Here is a 26,440-nt window from a genome sequence, read left to right as displayed (position 1 = left end):
GCTTAATTTTTGCAGGAAGAGCGGTAGTTTGTATTGGTTCCGTTTTTTGGTACATACGCCTTTTCTGATAACTTTTTATTACATTTTCCTAGTGCGAAGATAACCAAAAAACTGTGATACTGGCATTTTTAAATTATTATTCTTTTACGGCACTCACTGTGCGAGTTAAATAATGTTATATTGTAATAATTCAGACTTTTACGGACTCGGCGATACCAATTTTGTTTATTTTTATTTTTTACTTTACTTTAGAGGAAACATTTATTTTTTTTACTTTTACAATTTTTTTATTTTTTTTTACTACTGAAAACTTTATTTCAGTTTGTTTTACACTTTTTATTAGTCCCCCTAGGGGACTTGAACCAGCGATCAGAACAGAGGCAGAAAGAGGGAAGTCCTGGGAGCCATCAATAGGCCCCCGGGCTGCCATGACAACCATCGGCACCCTGTGATCGCGTGGCAGAGGGGCCGACGGTCTGTTGGAGGGGGCCGCCCCCTCTTTCCAATGGCTTAAATGCAGCGGTCGCTATTAACCGCGGCATTTAAATGGTTAAACGGCCAGGAAGACCGCAATTCCTGTTCCTGCCCGTTAGTGTAGGGTGTCAGCTGTAATACACAGCTGACACCTGCAGCAATATGGCGCAGGCTCAACAAGTGAGCCCACTTCACACTACTCCCCCTGCACCTGGAATGCAAAAAACAGGCCTGCTGCGACCAGAGCAGAAAACATCAGAGTGAGGGCACATCACAACTTTCTCAAATAACACACAAACATGGCTTTCACAAAAAACTCTAGGCCTGTGGCTGGGAAAGTTCTGGAGTGGGTGTATTTCTCACCTGAAGGTTTAAGATGGGTGAGATGAGGAATCCAGGAAAGTTTGGCTTTTTGTTTTCCGGGGCTGGATTTCTATGGAATGGCAGGTAGGATCGGTTCAGGGATTTGCATTCCCTCCCTGCTCCAGTACAGGGTTTTCCCCGAGCCCAAATAAGTACAGGTGTGCTCACTGGGCTATTTAGGGCTGCAGTGAATGCAGTCCAGTGTCAGAGCTTTGAGATCAGTACACCAACAATTTGCCATTGGCCCCATGCGCACGACCGTAGATTTCATCCATAATTACGGACCGTGATTACGGGCAAGGTTGTGTGCATGGGGCCTCAGGCAAGAAAAGTATGTTATTTCTGCTCTACTAATCAATAGATCCTGTATACATCCAGTGAAAGATTTGAAAACATAACTTTTATTAACATGCTCTATAACAGGGGTCTCAAGCACGTGGCCCGCAAGCCGCATGCGGCCCCTGAGGCTGTTATCTGCAGCCCGCGGGACACAGAGCCGCTAGTATCGGCTCTGCTCTGGTATTCTGTGAAATCCCTGACATCGCTGCCCATGAATGGACACGCGATATCAGGGTCTTCCCCAGAGCGGAGTCCCGTGCAAGCATGGGCTCTTCTCCAGGACTCTGTGGAAATCCCGACATCTCTGTCCATATATGGACAGTTTTGTCAGGGTCTTCCCCAGAGCGGAGTCCCTGGCAGAGCGCTAGTATCGGCTCTGCTCCGGGACTCTGTGGAATTCCCTGACATCGCTGTCCATGAATGGACATGTGATGTCACTGTCTTCCCCAGAGCGGAGTCCCAGGCAGAGCGCTAGCATAGGCTCTGCTCCGGGACTCTGTGGAATCCCTTGACATCGCTGTCCACATATGGATAGCGATATCTAGGGATTCCCCAGAACTGGACAGTTATGTCAGGAGAACAGCTGGAGTCCCAATAGTAGCTTTCTGCCCGGGACTCCAGCTCTGGGGTTGCCCCTGACATCTCTGTCCATATATGAACAGTGATGTCAGGAGCAGAGCTGGAATCCCAGTCAGGGTGCTAGAAGCGGCTCTGCTCCGGGACTCCAGCTCTGGGCAAGCCCCTGACATCACTCTCCATATATGGACACTGATGTCAGTTGCTTCCCCAGAGTTCCAGAGTAGAGCCTATACTAGTGCTCCGCTCTGGGACACTGGCTCTTTGGTTGCCCCTGACATCACATTCCGGTCCAGGAGGAACCCCTCACGTCACTGTGTATGAACAGTGACATCAGGGGCTCCTCCAGCAGAGGAATCCCTGGCCAAATCGTAGACAACGCTCTGGTTGGGGATTCCACTCCTAGAGGGAGCCCCAATGGAGCTATCCACTGGGGGTGTCTGTGGCACTATCTACAGAGGGCACTGTGGCAGCATCTACAGAGGGCACTGTGGCAGTATTTACAGAGGGCACTGTGGCAGTATCTACAGAAAGAACTGTGGCAGTATCTACAGTAGGCACTGTGGCAGTATCTACAGAGGGCACTGTGGCAGCATCTACAGAGGGCACTGTGGCAGCATCTACAGAGGGCACTGTGGCAGCATCTACAGACGGCACTGTGGCAGCATCTACAGAGGGCACTGTGGCATTATCTACAGAGGGCACTGTGGCATTATCTACAGAGGGCACTGTGGCATTATCTACAGAGGGCACTGTGGCACTATCTACAGAGGGCACCATGTGGCATTATCTAAGGAGGGCACTGTGGCAGCATCTACAGAGGGGACTGTGGCAGCATCTACAGAGGGCACTGTGACAGCAACTACAAAGGGCACTGTGACAGCATCTACAGAGGGCACTGTGACAGCATCTACAGAGGGCACTGTGGCAGCATTTACAGAGGGCACTGTGGCAGCATATACAGAGGGCACAGTGGCAGTATCTACAGAGGGCACTGTGGCAGCATTTACAGAGGGCACTGTGGCAGCATCTACAGAGGGCACTGTGGCATTATCTACAGAGGGCACTGTGGCAGCATCTACAGAGGACACTGTGGCAGCATCTACAGAGGGCACTGTGGCAGCATCTACAGAGGCCACTGTGGAATCATCTACAGAGCGCACTGTGGCAGCATCTACAGAGGGCACTGTGGCAGCATCTACAGAGGGCACTGTGGCAGTATCTACAGAGGGCACTGTGGTAGTATCTACAGAAAGCACTGTGGCAGTATCGACAGAAAGCACTGTGGCAGTATCTACAGAGGGCACTGTGGCATTATCTACAGAAAGCACTGTGGCAGTATCTATAGAAAGCACTGTGGCAGTATCTACAGAGGGCACTGTGGCAGTATCTACAGAGGGCACTGTGGCAGTATCTACAGAAAGCACTGTGGCAGCATCTACAGAGGGCGCTGTGGCAGCATCTACAGAGGGCACTGTGGCAGTATTTACAGAGGGCACTGTGGCAGTATCTACAGAAAGAACTGTGGCAGTATCTACAGTGGACACTGTGGCAGTATCTACAGACGGCACTGTGGCAGCATCTACAGAGGGCACTGTGGCAGCATCTACAGAGGGCACTGTGGCAGCATCTACAGACGGCACTGTGGCAGCATCTACAGAGGGCACTGTGGCAGTATCTACAGAGGGCACTGTGGCAGCATCTACAGAGGGCGCTGTGGCAGCATCTACAGAGGGCATTGTGGCAGCATCTACAGAGGGCACTGTGGCATTATCTACAGAGGGCACTGTGGCATTATCTACAGAGGGCACTGTGGCATTATCTACAGAGGGCACTGTGGCATTATCTACAGAGGGCACTGTGGCATTATCTACAGAAGGCACTGTGGCATTATCTACAGAGGGCACTGTGGCATTATCTATAGAGGGCTCTGTGGCACGATCTAAAAAGGGTCTGCCTAATTTTGACATTTGTGTGTCTGCCAAACGCTGCCAACTGAGCTGCTGTACTGCATTTAGCGACACTTAAACTGTAAAAGTGGATTGTTGAAATAAGCACGTGGAGAAATCTCGCCAGTTTCCGGTAAGTTTAAACCTAGCGCTATTATTATAGTAATGTAGTATTATAGTAACGTAGTATTGTTATAGTAATGTAGTATTATAGTAACATAGTGTTATAGTAGTTCAAATAACTAATTAATTAACAATAATTTTGTAATGTATCAAATTTGAAAGTAATGCGGCCCGTCAACTTAAAATTTTTTCTATATGTGGCCCACTTACCTGGCCGAGTTTGAGACACCTGCTCTATAACCTAATAAATGTTTAAAAAAAACAACTAATAAGGGCTCTGTGATGTTACGGTTTTAATCTACAGTCCCTTAAAGATCTCTGACCTGCAGCCATGGTAATTATACAATGGCAAGGTGTCTTGCTGCATAATGATAAACTACTATTTAATCGCTGGGGTGTTTCTGCAGAACATTATCTGATATAAGGCCCTGTTCACACAGAGGATTTTGCAGGCAGAAATAAATCGGCCTCAAAATTCCTGAAGGAATTTTGAGGCCGATTTAATCTGCCAGCATTTTCTTTCCGCGTTTTTTTTTGCTGTGTTTTTCGCCCGCGGCCATTGACGACTAGAGCAAAAAACGCAGCAAAATACACTTCTTCTCCCTCCCATTGATTTCAATGGGAGGTCAGAGGCGGAACCGTGGCAAGAAAGAACATGCTGCTTCTTTTTCCTGCGAGTGGCTAAATGCCGCTCTGGGAAAAAAATGCGTGCGCCTCCCATTGAAATCAATGGGAGGTGGTTTCGGAAGTTTTTTGGCACTGATTCCAATGCGGTTTCCACGTCATAATCAGCGGCAAAAAAACTCTGTGTGAACTGGACTGAAAATTACGCAGAACTACTTATTTCATGTTAAAGCCACAAGATCAATGCCCCCGATATGTTTCACCATAGATGCGGCATCCTCAGGGGTATATGGGGCAATGCATTGAAAACCTTCAAACATTTTACCCACAATGGAGGTTAAACTTACAGGTTCATAGTTTACAGGCTCACAATTTTTTTTACATTATTGGCACTCCATTTGCTATGCGTCATTCCTGTGGAACAGACCCAGTGATTATTAAATCCTGTAGCGTCATAGTACTTGATTCCCTCAAAACTTGGGGGTGTATGCCATCTGGACCAGGTGATTTGTCTATTTTAAGCTTTGCGCTTCTTCCTGGGATATCCAGATGACATTTAACCCCTTCAGGACTGAGCCTGTTTTGGCCTTGTTGACGCAGCCGATTTTTTCAAATCTGACGTGTCACTTTTTTTTTTTTTAACAAATGTTTTTATTGTGATTTTCACCATAAACAATTATTTTACAATGAAACAGAAACATCAAAGCGACAAGGGCGTTGTGATAATAACAACGATTGATATTATAGCAGAAGATACAGCTAATCCTGTGTATAAAAATCAGAAATATATGGGTGTCCGCCATGTCAGTAGCTAGGTAAGGAACAATGCCCCTGTCAGTACAGTAAATCATAAGAAATAAAATAACAGCAAATCAAAAATAAATCAGCACTTTGCTCAAGTGCAAACAAAAGTTCCTATGTGGAACTTAGAACCTAGAACCAGCCATGCTCCCCACATTCCCCAAAACACCGCCACCCAGCAAATATTGTATACCCTATTCCCTTGTAGTAGGCACAGGCATAAATGCCCCAGTGTATTAATGGGAAACCTGCGGTCCCACCTAACAGGTTCCAAAACGTAGGTCCGGGTTTCACATATATTGTTATTATGACACCGGTGGTGATCCCATCAATACCCTTTCCTGGTACCACACAGTGCTCTGAAAATTGGTCTTGATAGCCTCCCTAACTCGTTGTGGAAGAACAGAGATAAAACTTCCCCAAGTGTCAAAAAAAGGTTCTATGAGCACCGGACATGTGTCACTTTATGTGGTAATAACTTGGGAATGCTTTTACCTATCCAAGTGATTCTAAGATTGTTTTCTCGTGACATATTGTGCTTTATGTTAGAGGAAAAATTTGATCAATAAATTTAGTATTTGTTTGTGAAAAACACAAACCTTTAGAGAAAATTGGCAAAAATTTGCATTTTTATCAATTTAAATGTATCTGCTTGTAAAATAGATAGCAATATCACACAAAATAGTTACTAATTAGCATTTCCCATATGTCTTCTTTATGTTGGCATCGTTTTTTTTGAACATCCTTTTATCTTTAGCTGCAATTTCTCTGCATTTTCAAGAAAATTTCCAAAACCTATTTTTATAGGTACCAGTTCAGTTCTGAAGTGGCTTTGAGGGCCTTATATATTAGAAACCCCCACAAGTCACCCAATTTTAAAAACTGCACCCCTCAAAGTTTTCAAAACAGCATTTAGTTGTTTCTTAACCCTTTAGGTGTTTCACAGGAATAGAAAGTAGGAAAGTAGAGGTGAAATTTTAAAATTTCTTTTTTATGTCAGAAAATCCATTGTAATCCATTTTTTTTACTGTAACACAGAAGCTTTTACCCGAGAAATGCAACTCCATATTTATTACCCAGATTCTGCAGTTTTTAGAAATATCCCACATGTGGCCCTAATCTGCTAATGGACTGAAGCACCGGCCTCAGAAGCAAAGGAGCACCTAGTGGATTTTGGGGCCTCCTATTTATTAGAATATATTTTAGGCACCATATCAGGTTTGAAGAGGTCTTGTGGGGCCAAAACAGTGGAAACACCACCAAAAAGAACCAATTTGGCAAAGTACACCCCTCAACGAATTTATAGAGTGGTATAAGGATCATTTTAACCCCACAGTTTTTTTGCTGAATTTAGTGGAATTAGGTAAAAATGAAAATCTAAATTTTTACCAATAAAATGTAGAAATTTTGACAAGGCTTAAAGAAGAAAAAGCACCCCAAGATTTGCAAAGCAATGTCTCCTGATTACGGAAATATCCCATATGTGGTCATAAACGGCTGTTTGGACACATGGCAGGGTTCAGAAGGGAAGAAGCGCTATTTGGCTTTTGGAGCTCAAGTTTGATGGATTGATTTTCGGGTGTCGTGTCACAATTGCAAAGCCCCTGGGGGACCAAAACAGTGGGACCCAGAAGTGACCCCATTTGGGAAACTACAGCCCTAAAATAATTTATCTAGGGGTATAGTGAGCATTTTGATCCCACAGGTTTTATGCTGAATTTAGTGTAATTAGGCCGTGAAAACTTCTTTTGTTTTTTATTTTTTACGCCATTCACCGTGCATTATAAATGACATATATAATTTATTCTGCGGGTCGATGCGATTACGGCGATACCATATGTATATACCGTATTTTTCGGACTATAAGACGCACCCAGGTTTTAGGGCGGGTTCACACATGGCGGAATTCCACTTAAATTCCGCTGCGGACACTCCGCAGCGTTAATCCGCAGCGGAGCCGTTTCTCCATTGACTTTCACTTTAATTTAGCAGTGTTCGTTTACACGATGCGTACAATTCCGCTGCGGAGCATAGGCTGCGGAGCGGAATTTGGTGTCCGCAGCATGCTCTGTCTGTTGCGGAGCAGTGGCGGACTCATGGCGGAATTTCTCCATTGACTTCAATGGAGATTCTAAGTTCCGCAATGAAGTCCGCAGCTGTCATGCACATGTCATGTGTGCTGCGGATGCGTCTTGCTTTTTTAACTTGACATTTCTTCATTCTGGCTGGACCTATGTATTTCTAGGTCTACAGCCAGACTGAGGAAGTCAATGGGGCTCCCGTAATGACGGGAGCGTTGCTAGGAGACGTCTGTAAATAGTCACTGTCCAGGGTGCTGAAAGAGTTAAGCGATCGGCAGTAACTGTTTCTGCACCCGGGACAGTGACTACCGATCCCAATATACATGTATCTGTAAAAAAACATATAAGTTCATACTTACCGAGAACTCCCTGCGTCTGTCTCCAGTCCGGCCTCCCAGGATGACGTTTCAGTGTAAGTGACGGCTGCAGCCAATCACAGGCCAAGCACAGGCTGCAGCGGTCACATGGACTGGCGCGTCATCCAGGGAGGTCGGGCTGGATGCCGAAAGAGGGACGCGTCACCAAGACAACGGCCGGTAAGTATGAAAATCGTTTACTTTCACTAGGGAAAGTGCTGTCCCTTCTCTCTATCCTGCACTGATAGGGAGAAGGGAAGCACTTTTCCCGCAGTCTGCAGCAGCTAGTCCGCATCAATGTACTGCACATTTTGTGCAGATCCGCTGCAGAATCTGCAACGCAGATTCTGTGCGGCATCGATGCGGACAGTTGCGGAGGAATTCCGCCATGTGTGGTCATGCCCTTAGACAACAGAAAATAGGAAAAAAAAAAACATATTTTACTTCTGTTACAAAGAAAAAACTATTGTTTAAAAAAAAATAATTTGTTCAGTTTCACCACATTCTGAGAGCCATAACTTATATTTTCTATCGTTTGAGCGGTGTGAGGGCTTAGTTTTTGCAGGACGAGCTGTAGTTTTTATTAGCACCATTTTTTTGGTACGTACAAATTTTTTTTATCACTTTTTATTTTATTCTTTTTAGCGCAATGGTTACCAAAAGACAACGATTCTGGGGTTTTAAATTAATTTATTTTATGCTGTTCACTGTGGGAGTTAAATAATGCTATAGTGTAATAGTTTCGGACTTTTATGGATGCAGCGATACCAATTTTTTATTATTTATTTTTTTTTACATTGTACTTGGGGAAAAAGTTTTTTTTTTAACTTTTACAATTTTTTTTACACTCCTGAAAATGTATCACATTTTTTTTTTTTACACATTTTATTAGTTCCCTAGATCGCTGGTACAATACACTGCAATACATGGATGAGTTACGGAAACAGCGTAACTCGCTGAGCTACACTGTTTCCGTAAGGGTTTGTGCACATGATAAATGCAATTACGTCTGAAATTACGGAGCTGTTTTCAGGAGAAAACAGCTCCGTAATTTCAGACGTAATTGCATGTACTGCCGTTTTGCGAGGCGTCTTTTACAGAAGTAATTTGGAGCTGTTCTCCATTGGATTCAATGAAAAACGGCTCCAATTACGTCCCAAGAAGTGTCCTGCACTTCTTTGACGAGGCTGTTATTTTACGCGCCGTCTTTTGACAGCGACGCGTAAAATTACAGGTCGTCGGCACAGTACATCGGCAAACCCACTGAAATGAATGGGCAGATGTTTGCAGACGTATTGGAGCCGTGTTTTCAGGCGTAATTCGAGGCGTAAAACGCCTCCATTACGCCTGAAAATAGGTCGTGTGAACCCAGCCTTACTCCCATAGTAGTGAATGGCAGTTACAGAAGCAGCGTAGCATGCTACGCTGTTTCCGTAAATACTATTTAGTTCTATGGGAGTTACGGAAACTGCGTAGCTCAGCGAGTTACGGTGTTTCCGTAACTCGAGCATGTTACCAGGAAGTGGCCGGAAGACAGCAGAGTCGGGTAAGATAGAATGGAGTTTAGGGGGTCCCGCTCTAGAGGTAGATGCGGGTCCCAGAGGATATGTCATAAATGTCCTTCATGGGAAAACTACTTATTTATAATGCCGTGGTCGCTATTGACCGCGGCATTTAACTAGTTAAACAGCCAGGAACGACGCCATCTCTGTTCCTGACTGTTAGAGCAGCGTATCAGAAGCTGACACCTGCAGTGTATGGAGTGGGATCAGTGCGTGAGCCCGCTCCATACATCATCCCCTCCCCGCTCCATGATGTGTGTCGACACATCACGGGTCGGGAAGGGGTTAAATAAGGAGTGGTCAGGGGGCCCGGCGCTGCTGGGTCCCTTGACTGCGGACTTTAAGACGCAGGGACTTTTTAGCAAGATTTATTCTTGTTAAAAACTGTGTCTCATAGTCCGAAAAATACGGTAGGTTTTTTATGTTTTACGATGTTTGCACGATACAATCATGGTTTTCAAAAAATTATTTTGTTTTTGTGTCGCCATATTTTTTATTATCCCATCAAGAAAGCTGTGTGAGGGCTTGTTTTTTGCCGAACAAACTGTAGTTTTTATTGGTATCATTTTTGGGTACATGCAACTTTTTGATCTCTATTTATTCCATTTTTTGGGAGCTGTAGTGACTAAAAATAGCGATTCTGGTATCGTTTTCTTATTATATTTTTTATGGCGGTCACCGTGCGGGATAAATTACATTGTATTTTTATAGATCAGGCTGTTACGGATGCGGCGATACCAATTATGCATAGTTTATTTCTTTTTTTCTAATAATAAAGGACTTTATAAGGGAAAAAGGGCAATTTTTCAGTTTATTACTTTGAACTTTTATTTTTTTATTTTTGTACATTATTTTTTCAACTTTTTTAGTCCGACTAGGAACTTGAAGATCCAACTATTGAATCGTTGTTGCAATGCCCTGCAATACTCCCATTGCCATAGCAACAATTGGGCCGCGTGGTGCTGATTTTATTATAACAACTTAAATGCGGCGGTCACTATTGACCGGCGCATTTAAGGGGTTAATCGGCGGGGATCACCGCTGTGATCTGACCCGATGTTTTCCCCCAGTACTAAGACTGCTAGTAGCAGCCTGTACTGGGAGATGCTGGGCTGCGGGGAATACCTGTGTGCTCTGTTAGGATCATACGTAGAGTAACGGGTTGTAGGCACAAGGTCCAATGCTGCAGCCCGTTAATCTTCGTGGAGTGGTCGGGAAGGAATTAATGAAGAACTTACTTTACCCCTCTGCATTTCTCTTGACATTTCATATTCCTTTGTAAATACAGTGGAGGAAAAAAATATTACATAAATTTGCTTTTTCCTCCTCACCCTCCACAATTTCTCTCTTATTACTTTCAGGGCCGACATTTTCAGTTTTAACCTTTTTACAATTTATATAATTAACATTTGAGGGTTAGTTTTACTGTATTTGACAATGAGTCTCTCGGTCTTCAGCTTTGCTGCCTTTATCTGTTTTTTCTATAATTTATTTTTTTCCTTATAACTTTTTAATGCTTCTTCACTGTTTTCCAGTTTTGGTAGTCTCAATGCTTTCTTTTTGTTTCTTATTGCCTCCTTTACATTATTATTTATCCACATTTGTTTTCTCCTGTTTCTAACCCTTTTATTCCCACATGGGAATCTTAAATGTTGTCACAATGAACATTTAAGATGCTTATAAAAATATCCCATTTAGTATCTGTACTCTTACTTTGTGGACATTGTTCTAGTCAATGAGTTTAAACAAGGCCTGTAACTAGGTCATATAAATTGAACTGGTTACCTGGCCTGATTAGCGCTGTTTCCCTGATTCCAGCACTGTGGGATTTTTTTCCTGTACACCCCCATTCTAGAGACATGGCCCCCTGCTGTGTTGGATCCCCATATGCTAATTTTCTATAGTAAGTCAACGGGGTGGAACTAGCTTCCCTGCCTCTGACCAATCAGCGAAAGGCAGCTCGAGGGTAGTTCATGCTCCATTGCCTAACTACAGCTAATTAGCATAGAGGGAGTCAACACAACAGTGGACCATATCTCTGGAACGGGGAGGGGTCCAGGAAAAAAACCAGTGCTTAAGACAGGGAAACAGCGCTATTCGGGTAAGCTAACCAGTCTAAGGGCATGTCAGTCTAAGCTGATCAAGTTGCCTGCCTGAAGTTCAATGTTTTTGTGGCTCCTCAACAAAACATCCTATTGAAAAACAAGAGGTAGTTTATTATATTATGGCCGCTATTTCCAAGGTGCCCTCCAAGCGGCATCTTTGTTATTCTGTCAGGACTATTGGTTAATATGAAGTCTAAAAGGGTCCTCCCTCTAGTTGGGTCCTGCACCAGTTAGAAAAGTAAAAACCTAAATCTTATATTAAAATTCACAAGTTTCGGTTTTCCACAAGTTTCAGAGACGACAGTTTAGAGGTTTTGAGTATTTTTATTTTATTTTAAACATACTCTTATTAACTATTCTGAATATTAGGACGACTGCATGAGACTTTTTTGGATGTTTCAGGGTTTCCTTGGCCAATGCAGCGCTCATATGGCTCCCTGCCTCTCTCGACACCTAATCCTGATGTCAGATCGGGCAGGATAATGCAATTACAGAGACCAATGGGTTAATTTTAATCATGCAATATAACAAACACATTTTTCATATTCTGTAAGAATACATGGGAAAAAATATTCCTAGTCCTGTAAGTAATCTAACTACTAAGCACAATGACAAATATGCAATTTTAGTTTTAAATCACCTAATTCTGTAGTGCTAGGCTGGTGGAGAAGAATCACAATACTGATTATAATTACAAAGCACTGGAAAGGGATCTATTATCTGGAATGCTGCAAATGAGTTTTCTGGATAAGAAGTTTTTTTTTTCATTTTGAGCACCTTGCCTAAAACATAGTCAGTGTAATACTGACAGTGAGGGCTTATTTAGACGAACGTATAATACGTCCGTGCTATGCGTGTTATTTTAACGCACGTCGCACGGACCTATGTTAGTCAATGGGGCCGTTCAGACTGTCCGTGATTTTCACGCAGCATATGTCCACTGTGTAGAGCTCATGACATGTCCTATATTTGCCCATTTTTCGCGCATCACGCACCCATTGAAGTCAATGGGTGCGTGAAAACAGCGCACGCTACACGGACGCACTTCCGTGTGCCGCGCGTGATGCGCGCTACAGAAGTCAAAACTATGAATGAAAACAGAAAAGCACCACGTGCTTTTCTGTTTACAAACATAAAAACAGAGTGTCATAATGATGGCGGCTGTGCGAAAATCACGCAGCCACGCATCATATGCTGCTGACACACGGAGCTTTTATGGACCTTTTGCACGCGCAAAACGCAGCGTTTTTTGCGCGTGCAAAATGCACACGCTCGTGTGATTCCGGCCTAATAATACATTGCACTACATAAGTAGTAAAATGGATTACACTTGTGAACAGAAGATTAGGCCTTCAAGTCCCCTAGTGGTATTAAAAAATATATATGTTTCATATAAATAAATAAATAAAAATTTCAAATAATAAAAACAAAAATTTACACTTCCCCTGAGCAAGTCCATCATTATTGGGAAAAAGTAAAAAAAACTATACGTAATTGGTATTGTTGAATTAATAATGACCTGAAATATAAAAATATTGTGTTATTTATCTCACACGGTAAACGGGAATACAATGATGTAAAATGATGACCCTAAATAATATATACACTACTGTTCAAAAGTTTAGGGTCACTTAGAAATTTCCTTATTTTTGAAAGAAAAGCACAGTTTTTTTCAATGAAGATAACATTAAATTAATCAGAAATACGCTCTATACATTGTTAATGTGGTAAATGACTATTCTAGAAGCAAACGTCTGGTTTTTAATGCAATAGGTGTATAGAGGCCCATTTCCAGCAACCATCACTCCAGTGTTCTAATGGTACATTGTGTTTGCTGTGTTAGAAGGCTAATCGATGATTAGAAAACACTTGAAAACCATTGTGCAATTATGTTAGCACCGCTGTAAACAGTTTTGTTGTTTAGAGGAGCTATAAAACTGACCTTCCTTTGAGCTAGTTGAGAATCTGGAGCATTACATTTGTGGGTTCGATTAAACTCTCCAAATGGCTAGAAAAAGAGAGCTTTCATGTGAAACTCGACAGTCTATTCTTGTTCTTAGAAATGAAGGCTATTCCATGCGAGAAATTGCCAAGAAACTGAAGATTTCCTACAACGGTGTGTACTACTCCCTTCAGAGGACAGCACAAACAGGCTCTAACCAGAGTAGAAAGAGAAGTGGGAGGCCCCGCTGCACAACTGAGCAACAAGACAAGTACATTAGAGTCTCTAGTTTGAGAAATAGACGCCTCACAGGTCCTCAACTGGCAGCTTCATTAAATAGTACCCGCAAAACGCCAGTGTCAACATCTACAGTGAAGAGGCGACTCCGGGATGCTGGCCTTCAGGGCAGAGTGGCAAAGAATAAGCCATATCTGAGACTGGCTAATAAAAGGAAAAGATTAATATGGGCAAAAGCACACAGACATTGGACAGAGGAAGATTGGAAAAAAGTGTTATGGACAGACGAATCGAAGTTTGAGGTGTTTGGATCACACAGAAGAACATTTGTGAGATGCAGAACAACTGAAAAGATGCTGGAAGAGTGCCTGACGCCATCTGTCAAGCATGGTGGAGGTAATGTGATGGTCTGGGGTTGCTTTGCTGCTGGTAAAGTGGGAGATTTGTACAAGGTAAAAGGGATTTTGAATAAGGAAGGCTATCACTCCATTTTGCAACGCCATGCCATACCCTGTGGACAGCGCTTGATTGGAGCCAATTTCATCCTACAACAGGACAATGACCCAAAGCACACCTCCAAATTATGCAAGAACTATTTAGGGAAGAAGCCGGCAGCTGGTATTCTATCTGTAATGGAGTGGTGAGCGCAGTCACCAGATCTCAACCCCATAGAGCTGTTGTGGAAGCAGCTTGACCGTATGGTACGCAAGAAGTGCCCATCAAGCCAATCCAACTGGTGGGAGGGGCTTCTGGAAGCATGGGGTGAAATTTCTCCCGATTACCTCAGCAAATTAAGAGCTAGAATGCCAAAGGCCTGCAATGCTGTAATTACTGCAAATGGAGCATTCTTTGACGAAAGCAAAGTTTGAAGGAGAAAATTATTATTTCAAATAAAAATCATTATTTCTAACCTTGTCAATGTCTTGACTATATTTTCTAGTCATTTTGCAACTCATTTGATAAATATAAGTGTGAGTTTTCATGGAAAACACAACATTGTCTGGGTGACCCCAAACTTTTTTACGGTAGTGTACATCCATCAGTTTTTCACCCAAAACCTTATGTAATAATTTTCTAGAACCCACAGGCTGACCCCACGCAGTGGAGAGAATTAAATTTTGGGGCCTTGTGCTGCATATGGGGCTGGTGAGAAAGTCAAAGTATTGCCATACTTTGAAGAAATTGTGTCTACAAATGTTGTGGTTCTTTTCCTCTTATAATCTTTCCAAGAATAAAAAACTTGAGATAAAACAAAATTTTATTGGAAAAAAAAATATTTTCAATTTTTATAACCCAATTTTAATAAATTCGCTGAAACACCTGTGGGAGCAAAATGCTCACCACATTCCTAGATGAGTTAATTTAGGGGGGATTTGCACTGTACTGGTACCTCAGGGGCTTTGCATATGTGACATGGTGTCAGAAAACTATTCCAGTAAAATCTGCGATCCAAAAGCCAAATGGTGCTTCTTCCCTTTTGAGCCATGCCGTGTGCCCAAACACTAGTTTACTACCACATATGAGGTATTGCCATTCTCGGAAGAAATTATTTAAAATATAAATGTTAGGTGCTTTTCCTCCTATAATGTCCATGGCCGCGGGCCGTCAGGCTCACTCACCCCCTGACGGCTGCAGCCATGGGTCTGCGAGCGCTGGCCCCAGTCTCCTCCTAAGGAGACGCCAGCGCTCACTTCCGCTTACCTCGGCCGGGTCCCATAGGGTGCGTGCGCACGCTCGTGCCTGCTCTTAAAGGGCCAGCGCGCACCTGAGTTAATGTCAAAATTATGAGCACCCTGGACTATAAGAAGGGCTCAGCCCCTTCCTCACATGCCTGAGCGTTGTTGTCATACCCAAAGTTTGTCTAAGAAATGGTCTCCTAGTTTTTCCCAGTTCCCAGGGTTCACCGTTCCTGCTACCGTACCTGTATCCCGTGCTATCCTGGTCAAGTGCCATGCTGAAGTCGTGCTGTGCTGTATACCACGCCTGTCCTGCTACACCACGCCTGACGTCTGCCTGCTGCCTAGTCCCAGCCGAGCCTGTCTTGCTACTGTCCGAGCTGCCACAGGTACACTATACGAACTATAGACTGTGACCTGCGTCCTGTTGGCCAGCTGCCATACCATCAAGGCGGTACGGCCCAGTTGGTCCATGTACCCAACGTGACTAAGTGCTTGTGAAAATGAAAAAATTTTGCTAAAAATAAATGTTATTGGGAAAAAATATTTTAAATTTTTTCAGCCCAATTCTAATAAATTCTCTAAGCCCCTGTAAGGTCAAATGCTCCTTACACTTCTAGATGAGTTCATTGAGGTGTAGTTTCCTAAATGGGGTCACTTTTGGATGGGTTTCCACTGCACTGGTACCTCAAGTGCTCTGCAAATGCAATATGTGCTCTAGAAGCCAAATGGCGCTCCTTTCCTTCTGAGCCCTTCTGTGTGCCAAAACAGCAGTTTATGTCCACATATGAGATATTGCCATACTCGGGAGAAATTGCGTAAACAAATGTTTGGGTGCTTTTTCTTCTATTGCCCTTGTAAAAATGAAAAACTTAAGCTAAAACGAAATATCATTGGAAAAACATTTTTTTTGTATTCTTACAGCCCAATTATAATAAATTCGCTGAAGCACCTGTGGGATCAAAATGCTCACTACAACCCAAGATGAGTTAATTGAGGGGGTGTTGTTTCCTAAATAGGGTCACTTTGGGGGGTTTCCACTGTACTGGTACCTCAGGGGCATTGCAAATGCAAATGGTGTCAGAAAACAAATCCAGCAAAATCCGTGCTCCATAAGCCAAATGGCGCTCCTTCCATTCTTAGCCCTGCCGTGTGCCCAAACAGCAGTTTTATGACCATATATGAGGTATTGCTGTGCTAAGGAGAACTCGATTAATAATTTTTGGAGTGCTTTATCTCTTGAATTCTTTATGAAAATGAAAAATTTCAAGCTAAAACTTCCTAATTCGGAAACAACATTTTTTTTTAATTTTTCACAGCCCAATTCTAATAAATTCTATAAAATGCTCACTACCCTCCTAGATAAATTCCTTCATGGGTTTCGTTTCCAAAATGGGGTCTTTTTTGTTGTTTGTCTTATATTTTGGTACATGAAGGCCTCTTCAAAAATGAAATGGTGCCTGGAAAACATACTTATAAACAGTGGGCTCTAAAATCCACACGTGCTCTTTCGTTTCTGGGGCCACATATGGGATATTTCTAAAAACTGCAGAATCTGGGTTACAAATATTGGGTAGTCTTTCTTTTTTAACATTTGCTGTGTTACAGAAATGGATTCAAATGTTATATTTAAAGAAAATTCAAAAACTGAAAATTTTACCTCACCTTTGCTTAAATTCCTGTAAAACATTTAGGGTTAACCAAGGGTTAATAAACTTCCTAAATGTTGTTATGAATACGTTGAGGGAGCAGTTTTTAAAATTAGATAATTTCTGGGGAGTTTCTAATATATAGGCCCCTCAAAGCCATTACAAAACTGAAGTGGTGCCTAAAAAAAATACTTTGTTTTGGCAATTTTTTTTGAAAATTTTAAAAACACCTATTAAATTTTTAAGCCTTATGACATCCTTAAAAGATTAAATAAAAAAATGATGGTAAACTTGTTTATTAAAAAAGGTGTGTGGTATTATTATCCATTTTAGAAGAAGAGGATTTCAAATGTATGAAAATGCAAATTTTTCCAAATCTTCTTTTAAGTGTAGCTAAATGTTTAACAATCTTCTGACATGTCATAGTGACATGTCAGAAGTTTTGATTGGTGGGGGTCCAAGCACTGAGACCCCCACCAATCGCTAAAACTAAGCAGCTGAAGAGCTGGAAATCAATGTATCAGAGGACAGGCTCAATAGAAAGTCTATGGGCCCGTATTCTGATACATCGGATTCCCGGAAAAAGCCAAACAGAAACTAAGCGGCTGAGCGCTCGCATGAGTGCTTCAGCTACTTCGTTCTAGCGATTGGTGGGGGTCTGAGTGCTCGGATCCCCACCAATCAAAACTTCTGACATGTCACTATAAGGCTGGGTTCACACGACCTATTTTCAGGCGTAAACGAGGCGTATTATGCCTCGTTTTACGTCTGAAAATAGGGCTACAATACGTCGGCAAACATCTGGCCATTCATTTGAATGGGTTTGCCGACGTACTGTGCAGACAACCTGTCATCTACGTGTCGTCGTTTGACAGCTGTCAAACGACGACGCGTAAAAATACAGCCTTGTCAAAAGAAGTGCAGGACACTTCTTTCAGACGTAATTTGAGCCGTTCTTCATTAAACTCAATGAAGAGCAGCTCAAAATTTACGGCTGTCAGAGAAGCCTCGCAAAATGCGAGGAGGAGCATTTACGTCTGAAACGAGGCAACTGTTTTCTCCTGAAAAAAGTCTGTCTTTTCAGACGTAAATGCCTGCTATAGTGTGCACATACCCTAACATGTCAGAGGCTTGTTAAACGTTTAGCTACCCTTTAACCCCTTAAAATGCTTCATGACCAAATTATACATCATAGTGCCGGGGGGGGGGGGTGAAGTATAGAGCAGGCTCAAGCACTGAGCCCGCTAGATACGCTGCGAGTGTCAGCTGTGTATTACAGCTGACACCTCACACTAACGACCAGGAACAGAGGGCGCTCTGATCCAGGGCATTTAACTACCTAGATGTCGCGCACAATAGCCACCACGGCATCTATGCCATTAAAAAGAGGAGCGCCCCCCTCCAACAGCACATCGCACCCTTCCTCCCGACACTATCAAGGGGTGCCTATGGTTGTTATGGCAGGGCATAACAGGAGCCTGTAAACATGAAAATACACTGCAATACATTTGTATTGCAGTGTATTGTACTAGCGATCTGATTATCGCTGGGTCAAATCCCCTAGGAGGACTAATACAAAACCATAAATTGTTTTTAGTAGCGTACAAAAAATAAAAAAACATTAAACGTTCAAAAAACCAAACCTTTTCCCATTTCTCCTCTAAAGTAATGTAAAAAATAAAAAAAATAAACAAAATTGTTATCACCATGTCCTTCAAAGTCTGAACTATTACAATATAACATTATTTAACCCGCACGGTGAACGCCATTAAAAAAATGTAAAACGCCAGAATCATTGTTTTTTGGTGACCTTACGCTAAAAAAAAAAAAAAATGGAGTCAAAAGTGATCAAATGTTGTACGTACCCCAAAAAATTTTTTAACAACGTTTTTTCTTTGTAAAAGTAGTGAAACATTTAAAAAACTATATACATTTTGTATCGCCATAATCGTATTGACCAGCAAAATAAAGTTACGGTAAGTTGTCGTTTTTACCACACGGAGAATGCTGTAAAAACAAAACCCCCCAAAAAATGAAGGAATCACAGTTTTTTCCAATTCTAACCCACAAAGAATTTATTTTAAGTTTCCCAGTACATTATATGGTGGCTTTTGGAAGGCGGGGCGTGGAAAAAGAAAAAAAGAAAACTGAAGTGTAAGATGCATCTATGGTTATAGGTTACAGGGACCACAGCGCTAATTTTCATTTTTCAATATATCGTTCGCAGTGTACTGCTGAGGTGGGGTATCTTAGCCTGTTGTGTTTTATAAAAGTTGTCTTATAACTATGCTGTCTTCAATATATCTTTTAAGACCTTAGCAATGCCCCTTTACCACAGCCAGGTGCATATTACTATGACCGGAAAATATTACCACCAACGTATTACCACGACCGATCAACTGATGACCTATCCACCAGATAGGTCATCAGTATATGATCAGTGGGGGTTCGACACCTGGACCCCGCACCGATCAGCTGCTCCGACTGCCACCGGGTGCCGGATGTTTTGAACGGTATGTAGTAGTTGGAGCATAGTGGCCGTTCTGCAGAACTGCAGCTCTGCTCCTATTCACTTAAATAGGAGCAGAGATGCAGTACAGCAGCTTGGCCGCTATTCCATGACCGGAGCCATCTGCTTCCGGTATGGATGTCCGGTGCCCAGAGGCAGCCGGAGCAGCTGTCGGAGCTCCACCGATCATATACTGTTATACTATCCGGCGGATAGGTCATCAGTTGTTCGGTCGTGGACAACCACTTTAATTAACATAAACCCTAAATGAATGTATAACCACATTTTGCATAAAGCTCTTAGGGTGTTTATTCTGGAGCAGTGTTCCTTGGTGTTGCACCATAAACAGGATTGCACAGGCATCCACCACTTCTCAGTGACAGAGAGAGAGGAGGAAAAATAAAAGGGCATAATAAAGTGCAGAAAGGAAAAAAAGAAAGCTTCCTAACCCTCTCTGCCATTAGTATAAGTCCAATTCATTTCTTCATGTTATATATGAAATACATGTAGACACAGCATAAAATCATTACAGCAGGCATGTAAATGTCATCTCTAAAAATATGCGGATATTAAAACATAATAGTGGGCAATTTTAATGCATACTTACTATATAAAGAAATAGATTAAATGAGAAATTACCTTACATTTCTTGGCACTTCTTCATATCTGAAAAATAGAAATATTTATTTCAACAATGCATCAAAGTAGACCAGTACCTTCCCAGCACTCTTGTAAAAAAAAAAAAAACACATTCCCATTCTCATTGTTTATTGCAGTTTCCTTATAATCCCTCTCATGAATATCTTTTGTGGACTGCTAGGTAGCAGCCTGAAAGTCAAGACCAGCAGAAAGGCTGGTGGCATATATTGGGGCATATATTCAGACGCTAATGGCTTAGTGCCTGAATATTTGCCACCAGTCTTTCTGTTGGTCTCCACAAGAACACATTTAGGCTCTGTTCACACGGAGTATTTTGCAGGCAGAAAAAATCTGCCTCAAAATTCCTTCAGGATGAAAATTCCTTTTGAGGCAGATTTTGATCTGCCTGCACTTTCTCGCCGCGGTTTTCGCGGGAAGAAAGAGCATGTCACTTTTTTTTCACATGAGCGCCTAAGGGAAAAATAATGGGAGGCGGTTTCGAGCGGTTTTTGGCAGTGATTCCGACGTGGTTTCCACCAAAAACCTCAGTGTGAAATTAGGCTAAGCATTCTGTGCCTATATGCTCCTGGTACTGCATGTATTGATCATGTCAAAAATGCCCAACACAAGGTTGGGGAAAGATGTCCACTAATTCCCATTGCTGGAGCATAGGCCTTAAAGGAGGTCCAGAGATAAGATTATTGGCTCACACTGTGGGTTTGTGTGGCGTCTTTATAACATGCATTTTCAGTTTGGTTGATAAACTCCTATTGGGAGACATGGCAGTTCATCTACCAAAACAAAACAAAAATTAAACAAAAAAGCACAGTTTTAATCCAGCTTTAAAAAGTGACCCTCCAGTTATACTCTCCCACCCAAAGTAACATCAGGTGTGGAGAGACGCTCCTGCACGCTCGGCGGAACTGTTACGTGGCAACTGTACGATGACTGAAGAGTATCATGCAAGGGTCCAATTCTAATTAATTAATTATTAAACCAGTTACCACGGCAACAGTACCGCTCAGCGTGCAGGAGCGTCTCTCCGCACCCGATGTTACTTCGAGTGGGAGAGTATAACTGGAGTGGGACACTTTAAGAGACGTTTTATCTCCCTGTCTGAGTTTTTATTAGGACTTTCTAGAACACTTGTGCTCATGTTTGTTTTAGCAGAGAATTCTGAACCACACAATGTATTGTATATATCAGCAGAATAATAAGAGTAGTTTAAAATAGTCATTAGGTAGAACACTTGTAAGGCTGCCTACTCATGTGCTTTTAGCGTGCAGTATTGGTTGAGGCCTCAGATTTATCCTATTTTTATGACAATGAATGACCAATTAGGAAGCCCTGGTGTCCAGCAGGTGGTATGTGTGCCAAATATCTAGTGTACATCTCTCAGCAGCAGGGGCGGATTGGGAGCTTAAAGTGGCCCTGGAAAAAAATCTAAAAGTGGCCCCATGTTGTGGGTGTGGCCAGCACAATTAGGCAGAGTCAGCAAACCGTTAGCTGTAGCCACATTGGGGATAGATCTAATAAAGCAACGCAGAGGCGTAGCTAGTGGTTTAGTACAGGGGGGGACATATCTGTGTGGGCCCCCCAACGCATGTAAAACGCAGGATCTAGCTATTACGATCACATCTCAAGCTTCGTGTACATCTGCGTCGGGGTTCCGATCATGTGTTACGTCAGATATTTCCGTAGGGGGAACCCATGAACGGAAACCAGACGGAAACCATAGCTTTCCGTTTGCATTACCATTGGTAATGGAAACGGAAAGCTATAGTTTCCGTTCATGGGTTGCCCTGACGGAAATGTCTGACGGAACCCATGAACGGAGCCCTGCCGCAGATGTGAACGAAGCCTAAATTAATAACTTAGATATGATCGATAACAGGTGGATCCTAGGTGTCAGAGACACGCAGGACCCGCTGTCACTCAAACCGTCAGTCCCGCCGGCCTTGACGTATTCAGGTCTCTGCGCCAGATGCAGCTGCTCCGTATACAGGATACAATGCAGCTGTATCTCAAAAAATTCAAATACGTTTTAATAAAAACGAATTAGAAATTTGCACAAAACACCATGATACATACATGTATATATATATATATATATATATATATATATATATATATATAGGTGTACATAGACTTTAACCGCTTCAGGACCCAGCCTGTTTTGGCCTTCAGGACCCAGACGATTTTTTCAAATCTGACATGTGTTACTTTATGTGGTAATGACGTTGGAATGCTTTTACCTATCCAAGCGGTTCTGAGATTGTTTTCTCGTGACATGTTGTACTTTATGATAGTGAAAAAATGTTGTCGATAATTTTGGTATTTATTTCTGAAAAACACCACAATTTAGAAAAAATTTGCAAAAATTTGCGTTTTTCTAAATTTAAACGTATCTGCTTGTGAAACAGATAGTAATACCACACAAAATAGTTACTAGTTAACATTTCCCATATGTCTACTTTATGTTTGCATCGTTTTTTGAACGTCCTTTTATTTTTCTAGGACGTTACAAGACTTAGAACTTTAGCAGCAATTTCTCATATTTTCAAGAAAATTTCAAAAGGCCATTTTTTCAGGGACCAGTTAAGTTCTGAGGTGGCTTTGAGGGCCTTATATATTAGAAAATCCCCAGAAGTCACCCCATTTTGAAAACTGCACCCCTCAAGGTATTCGAATCAGCATTCACAAAGTGTTTTAACCCTTTAGGCGTTTCACAGGAATTAAAGCAAAGTAGAGGTGAAATTTACAAATGTTATTTTTTTTGCCGAAATTCATTTCTAATACATTTTTTTTTGTAACACAGAAGTTTTTACCAGAGAAATGCAACTCAATATTTATTCCCCAGATTCTGTAGTTTTTAGAAATATCCCATATGTGGCCCTAGTGCGATAATGGACTGAAGCACCGGCCTCAGAAGCAAAGGAGCACCCAGTGGATTTTGGGCCTCCTTTTTTTTTAGAATATATTTTAGGCACCTTGTCAGGTTTGAAGAGGTCATGTGGTGCCAAAACAGTGGAAACACCCCAAAAGTGACCCCATTTTGGAAACTACACCCCTCAAGGAATTTATCTAGGGGTACAGTTAGCTTTTTGACCACACAGGTTTTTCGCTAAATTTATTACAATTAGTCTGTAAATATGAAAATCTACTTTTTTTCTGAAAAAACATAGACATTTTTAATATTTACAAGAAATAATAAAGAAAATGAACCCCAACATATGTAAAGCAATGTCTCCCGATTACGGCAATATCCCATATGTGGTAATAAACTGCTGATTGGACCCACAGCAAGGCTCAGAAGGGAAGAAGCACCATTTGTATTTTGGAACACAGATTTTGCTGGATTGGTTTTCGGTGCCATGTCGCGTTTGCAACGCCCTGGAGAAACCAAAGCAGGGGAAACCCTCCAAAAGTGACCCCATTTTGGAAACTACACCTATAAAGGAATTTATCTAGGGGTATAGTTATCATTTTGACCAAACAGGTTTTTCGCTAAATATATTGGAATTAGTCTGTAAAAATTAAATTCTACTTTTTTTCTGAAAAAGCATAGAAATTTAAAATTTTTACAAGGAATAAAGCAAAAAAAGAACCACAACAGTTGTAAAGCATTTTCTCCTGATTACAGCAATACCCCATATGTGGTAATAAACTGCTGATTGGACCCACAGCAGGGCTCAGAACGGAAGGAGGCCATTTGGATTTTGGAGCATGGATTTTGCTGGATTGGTTTTCGGTGCCGTGTCGCGTTTGCAACGCCCTGGAGAGACAAAAACAGGGGAAATCCCCCAAGTTACCCCATTTTGAAAACACCCCTCAAGGAATTTTTCTAGGGGTATAGTGAGCATTTAGGCTTTTGCAGAATTTATTAGAATTAGGGTATGTGCACACACACTAATTACGTCCGTAATTGACGGACGTATTTCGGCCGCAAGTACCGGACCGAACACACTGCAGGGAGCCGGGCTCCTAGCATCATACTTATGTACGATGCTAGGAGTCCCTGCCTCGCTGCAGGACAACTGTCCCGTACTGAAAACATGATTACAGTACGTGACAGTTGTCCTGCAGCGAGGCAGGGACTCCTAGCATCGTACATAAGTATGATGCTAGGAGCCCGGCTCACTGCACGGTGTTCGGTCCGGGACTTGTGGCCGAAATACGTCCGTCAATTACGGACGTAATTAGTGTGTGTGCACATACCCTTAGGCGGAGAAAATTAATATCACAATTTTTTTCCACTAAAATGTTGAATTTTCTCATTTTCACAAGGGATAAAGGAGAAATAAACAACCAATTTTTGTAAAGCTACTTCTCCCGGGTACGGAAATACCCCACATGTGGTCATACATTTTTTTCATTAGAAATTAATTAACCCTTTCAGGACTGATCCATTTTTTGCTTTCTTATTTTCGTTTTTCACTCCCAGCCTTCCAAGAGCCATAACTTTTTTCTTTTTCCGTCAGTAGAGGGGTGTGAGGGCTTATTTCTTGCGGGAGGAATTGTCGTTTCTATTTATACCATTTAAAGTGCCATAAAAAGTACTGGGAAACTGAAAAAAAAATAGGAAAATATAGTAATATAGGGAAAAAATCTGATTCCATTTTTTGGGGTTTTTGTTTTTACAGCTTTCGCCGTGCAGTAAAAACGAAAACTACAGCGATTTTGGAGGTTTAAATTATTTAAGTTTTTTACGGTGTTCACCATGCGATTTAAATAATGGTATATTGTAATAGTTCGGCCTTTTACGGACGTAGCGATAACAATTCTGTTTATTTTTTTACATTACTTTAGAAGAAAAATTGGAAAAGTTTTTTTTTTTTTAACTTTAAACTTTTTTCTTTCTCACTACTAATAACTTTAATTCTTCTACACAATTTTATTAGTCCCCTTAGGGGACTTGTACCAGCGATCAAGCAATCATTGGATTGCGGATACAATATGCTGCAATACCAATGTATTGCAGTATATTGTTATTTTTACAGACTCCTGTAACAGCGCGATCGCTGTTCCTGTCCGTTAGTCCCGGGTGTCAGCTGTAATAAACAGCCGACACCCGCAGCGTATGGAGCGGGCTCAGCACGTGAGCCCGCTCCATACATCAACCCCCGCACCATGACGTGCTATTAAGTCATAGTGCGCAAAGGGGTTAATGCACAGCGGATGGTGTGAATATTGCAATCTTTCCACTGATATTCCATTTTAGTGCATAATATGTTGTGCCCAGTTTGTGCCACTGAAGACAAATACCTCCTAAAACGTTAACCGTGTTCTCCCGGGTATCGCGATGCCATATATGTGGACGCAAACTGCTGTTTGGGCACGCTGCAGAGCTCAGAAGGGAGGGACGCCATTTTGCTTTTGGAGCGCAGATTTTGCTTGGTAGTTTTTCTGTTTTGGGTTTCGCTGGTATTTCAGTTTATAATGTGGGGGCATATGTAATCTGTGCGGAGAACATCAGGGCATAATAAGAGGGTATAATAATGCGGTAAATAAATAATAATTCATAGATATGTGGCCGGTGTCGCACTGATAAATGGTGTCGGATGTTACCCGCTTTTAGAAAACACTGCACATTTTGCATCGCCATATTCTGAGAGCCAGAACTTCTTTATTTTTTCACCACCGGAGCTGCGTGATGGCTTATTTGTTGCGGGACAATCTGTACTTTCCATTGGTACCATTTTGGGGTACATGCGATTTTTTGTATCACTTTTTATTTAATTTTTTTGCAAGCCGGGTGACCAAAAACAAGCAATTCTGACAATGTTTTTTAGTTTAATTTTTGCAGCGTTCACCGTGCACTATAAGTGCCGATTTTACTTTATTCTGCGGGTCGATACGATTACGGCGATACCATATGTATATAGGTTTTTTTATGTTTTGCAGCGTTTGCGCAATAAAATCACTTTTTTATCAAATAATTTATTTTCTGTGTCACCATATTCTGAGAGCCGTAACTTTTTTATTTTTCAGTCAAAAAAGCGGTGTAAGGGCTTGTTTTTTGCGGGACGGGTTGTAGTTTTTATCGGTACTCTTTTCGGGTACATGCGACTTTTTGATCACTTTTTATTCTCTATTTTGGGAGGGGTGGTGACCAAAAAATAGCAATTCTGGTGTCGTTTTCTATTGATTTTTTTTGGGGTGTTCATCGTGCGGGAAAAATAACATTACAGTTTTATAGTTGGGGTCGTTACGAATGCGGTGATACCAGATATGTGTACTTTTTTTTAAGGTGTACATTTTTTTCCTATAATGAAAGACTTATTATAGGAAAAAAATGCAGTGTTTGTTTATATAATTTCTAACTTTTATTTTTACACTTTTTTAAAATATTTTTATTACTTTTTTCACTTGTCCCACTATGGGACACTTAGACTTGCAGCTCTGATCGCTGCTGGAATACATTACACTACACAC

At 41.9% G+C, this 26,440-nt stretch overlaps 1 protein-coding gene across 6 annotated transcripts in view; it reads right to left on the bottom strand.

Moving 5' to 3' along the window:
* The window catches only part of IQSEC1 (IQ motif and Sec7 domain ArfGEF 1), a 725,681-nt gene that overhangs the window by 529,950 nt on the left and 169,291 nt on the right, over window positions 1-26,440 (bottom strand). For 5 of the 6 annotated variants that reach the window (XM_075833821.1, XM_075833822.1, XM_075833824.1 and 2 more), the window contains exon 2: window positions 20,006-20,032. In XM_075833821.1, coding sequence (XP_075689936.1) covers window positions 20,006-20,032 — 27 coding nt within the window. The remainder of the gene's footprint in view (window positions 1-20,005; window positions 20,033-26,440) is intronic. The other variant, XM_075833815.1, reaches the window with a different exon arrangement.

This window comes from Rhinoderma darwinii, chromosome 7 (assembly GCF_050947455.1).
Source record: "Rhinoderma darwinii isolate aRhiDar2 chromosome 7, aRhiDar2.hap1, whole genome shotgun sequence".
NCBI lineage: Eukaryota > Metazoa > Chordata > Amphibia > Anura > Rhinodermatidae > Rhinoderma > Rhinoderma darwinii.
The sequence above is the reverse complement of the archived record's forward strand: the minus strand, read 5'-3'. Positions and strand labels throughout refer to the sequence as shown.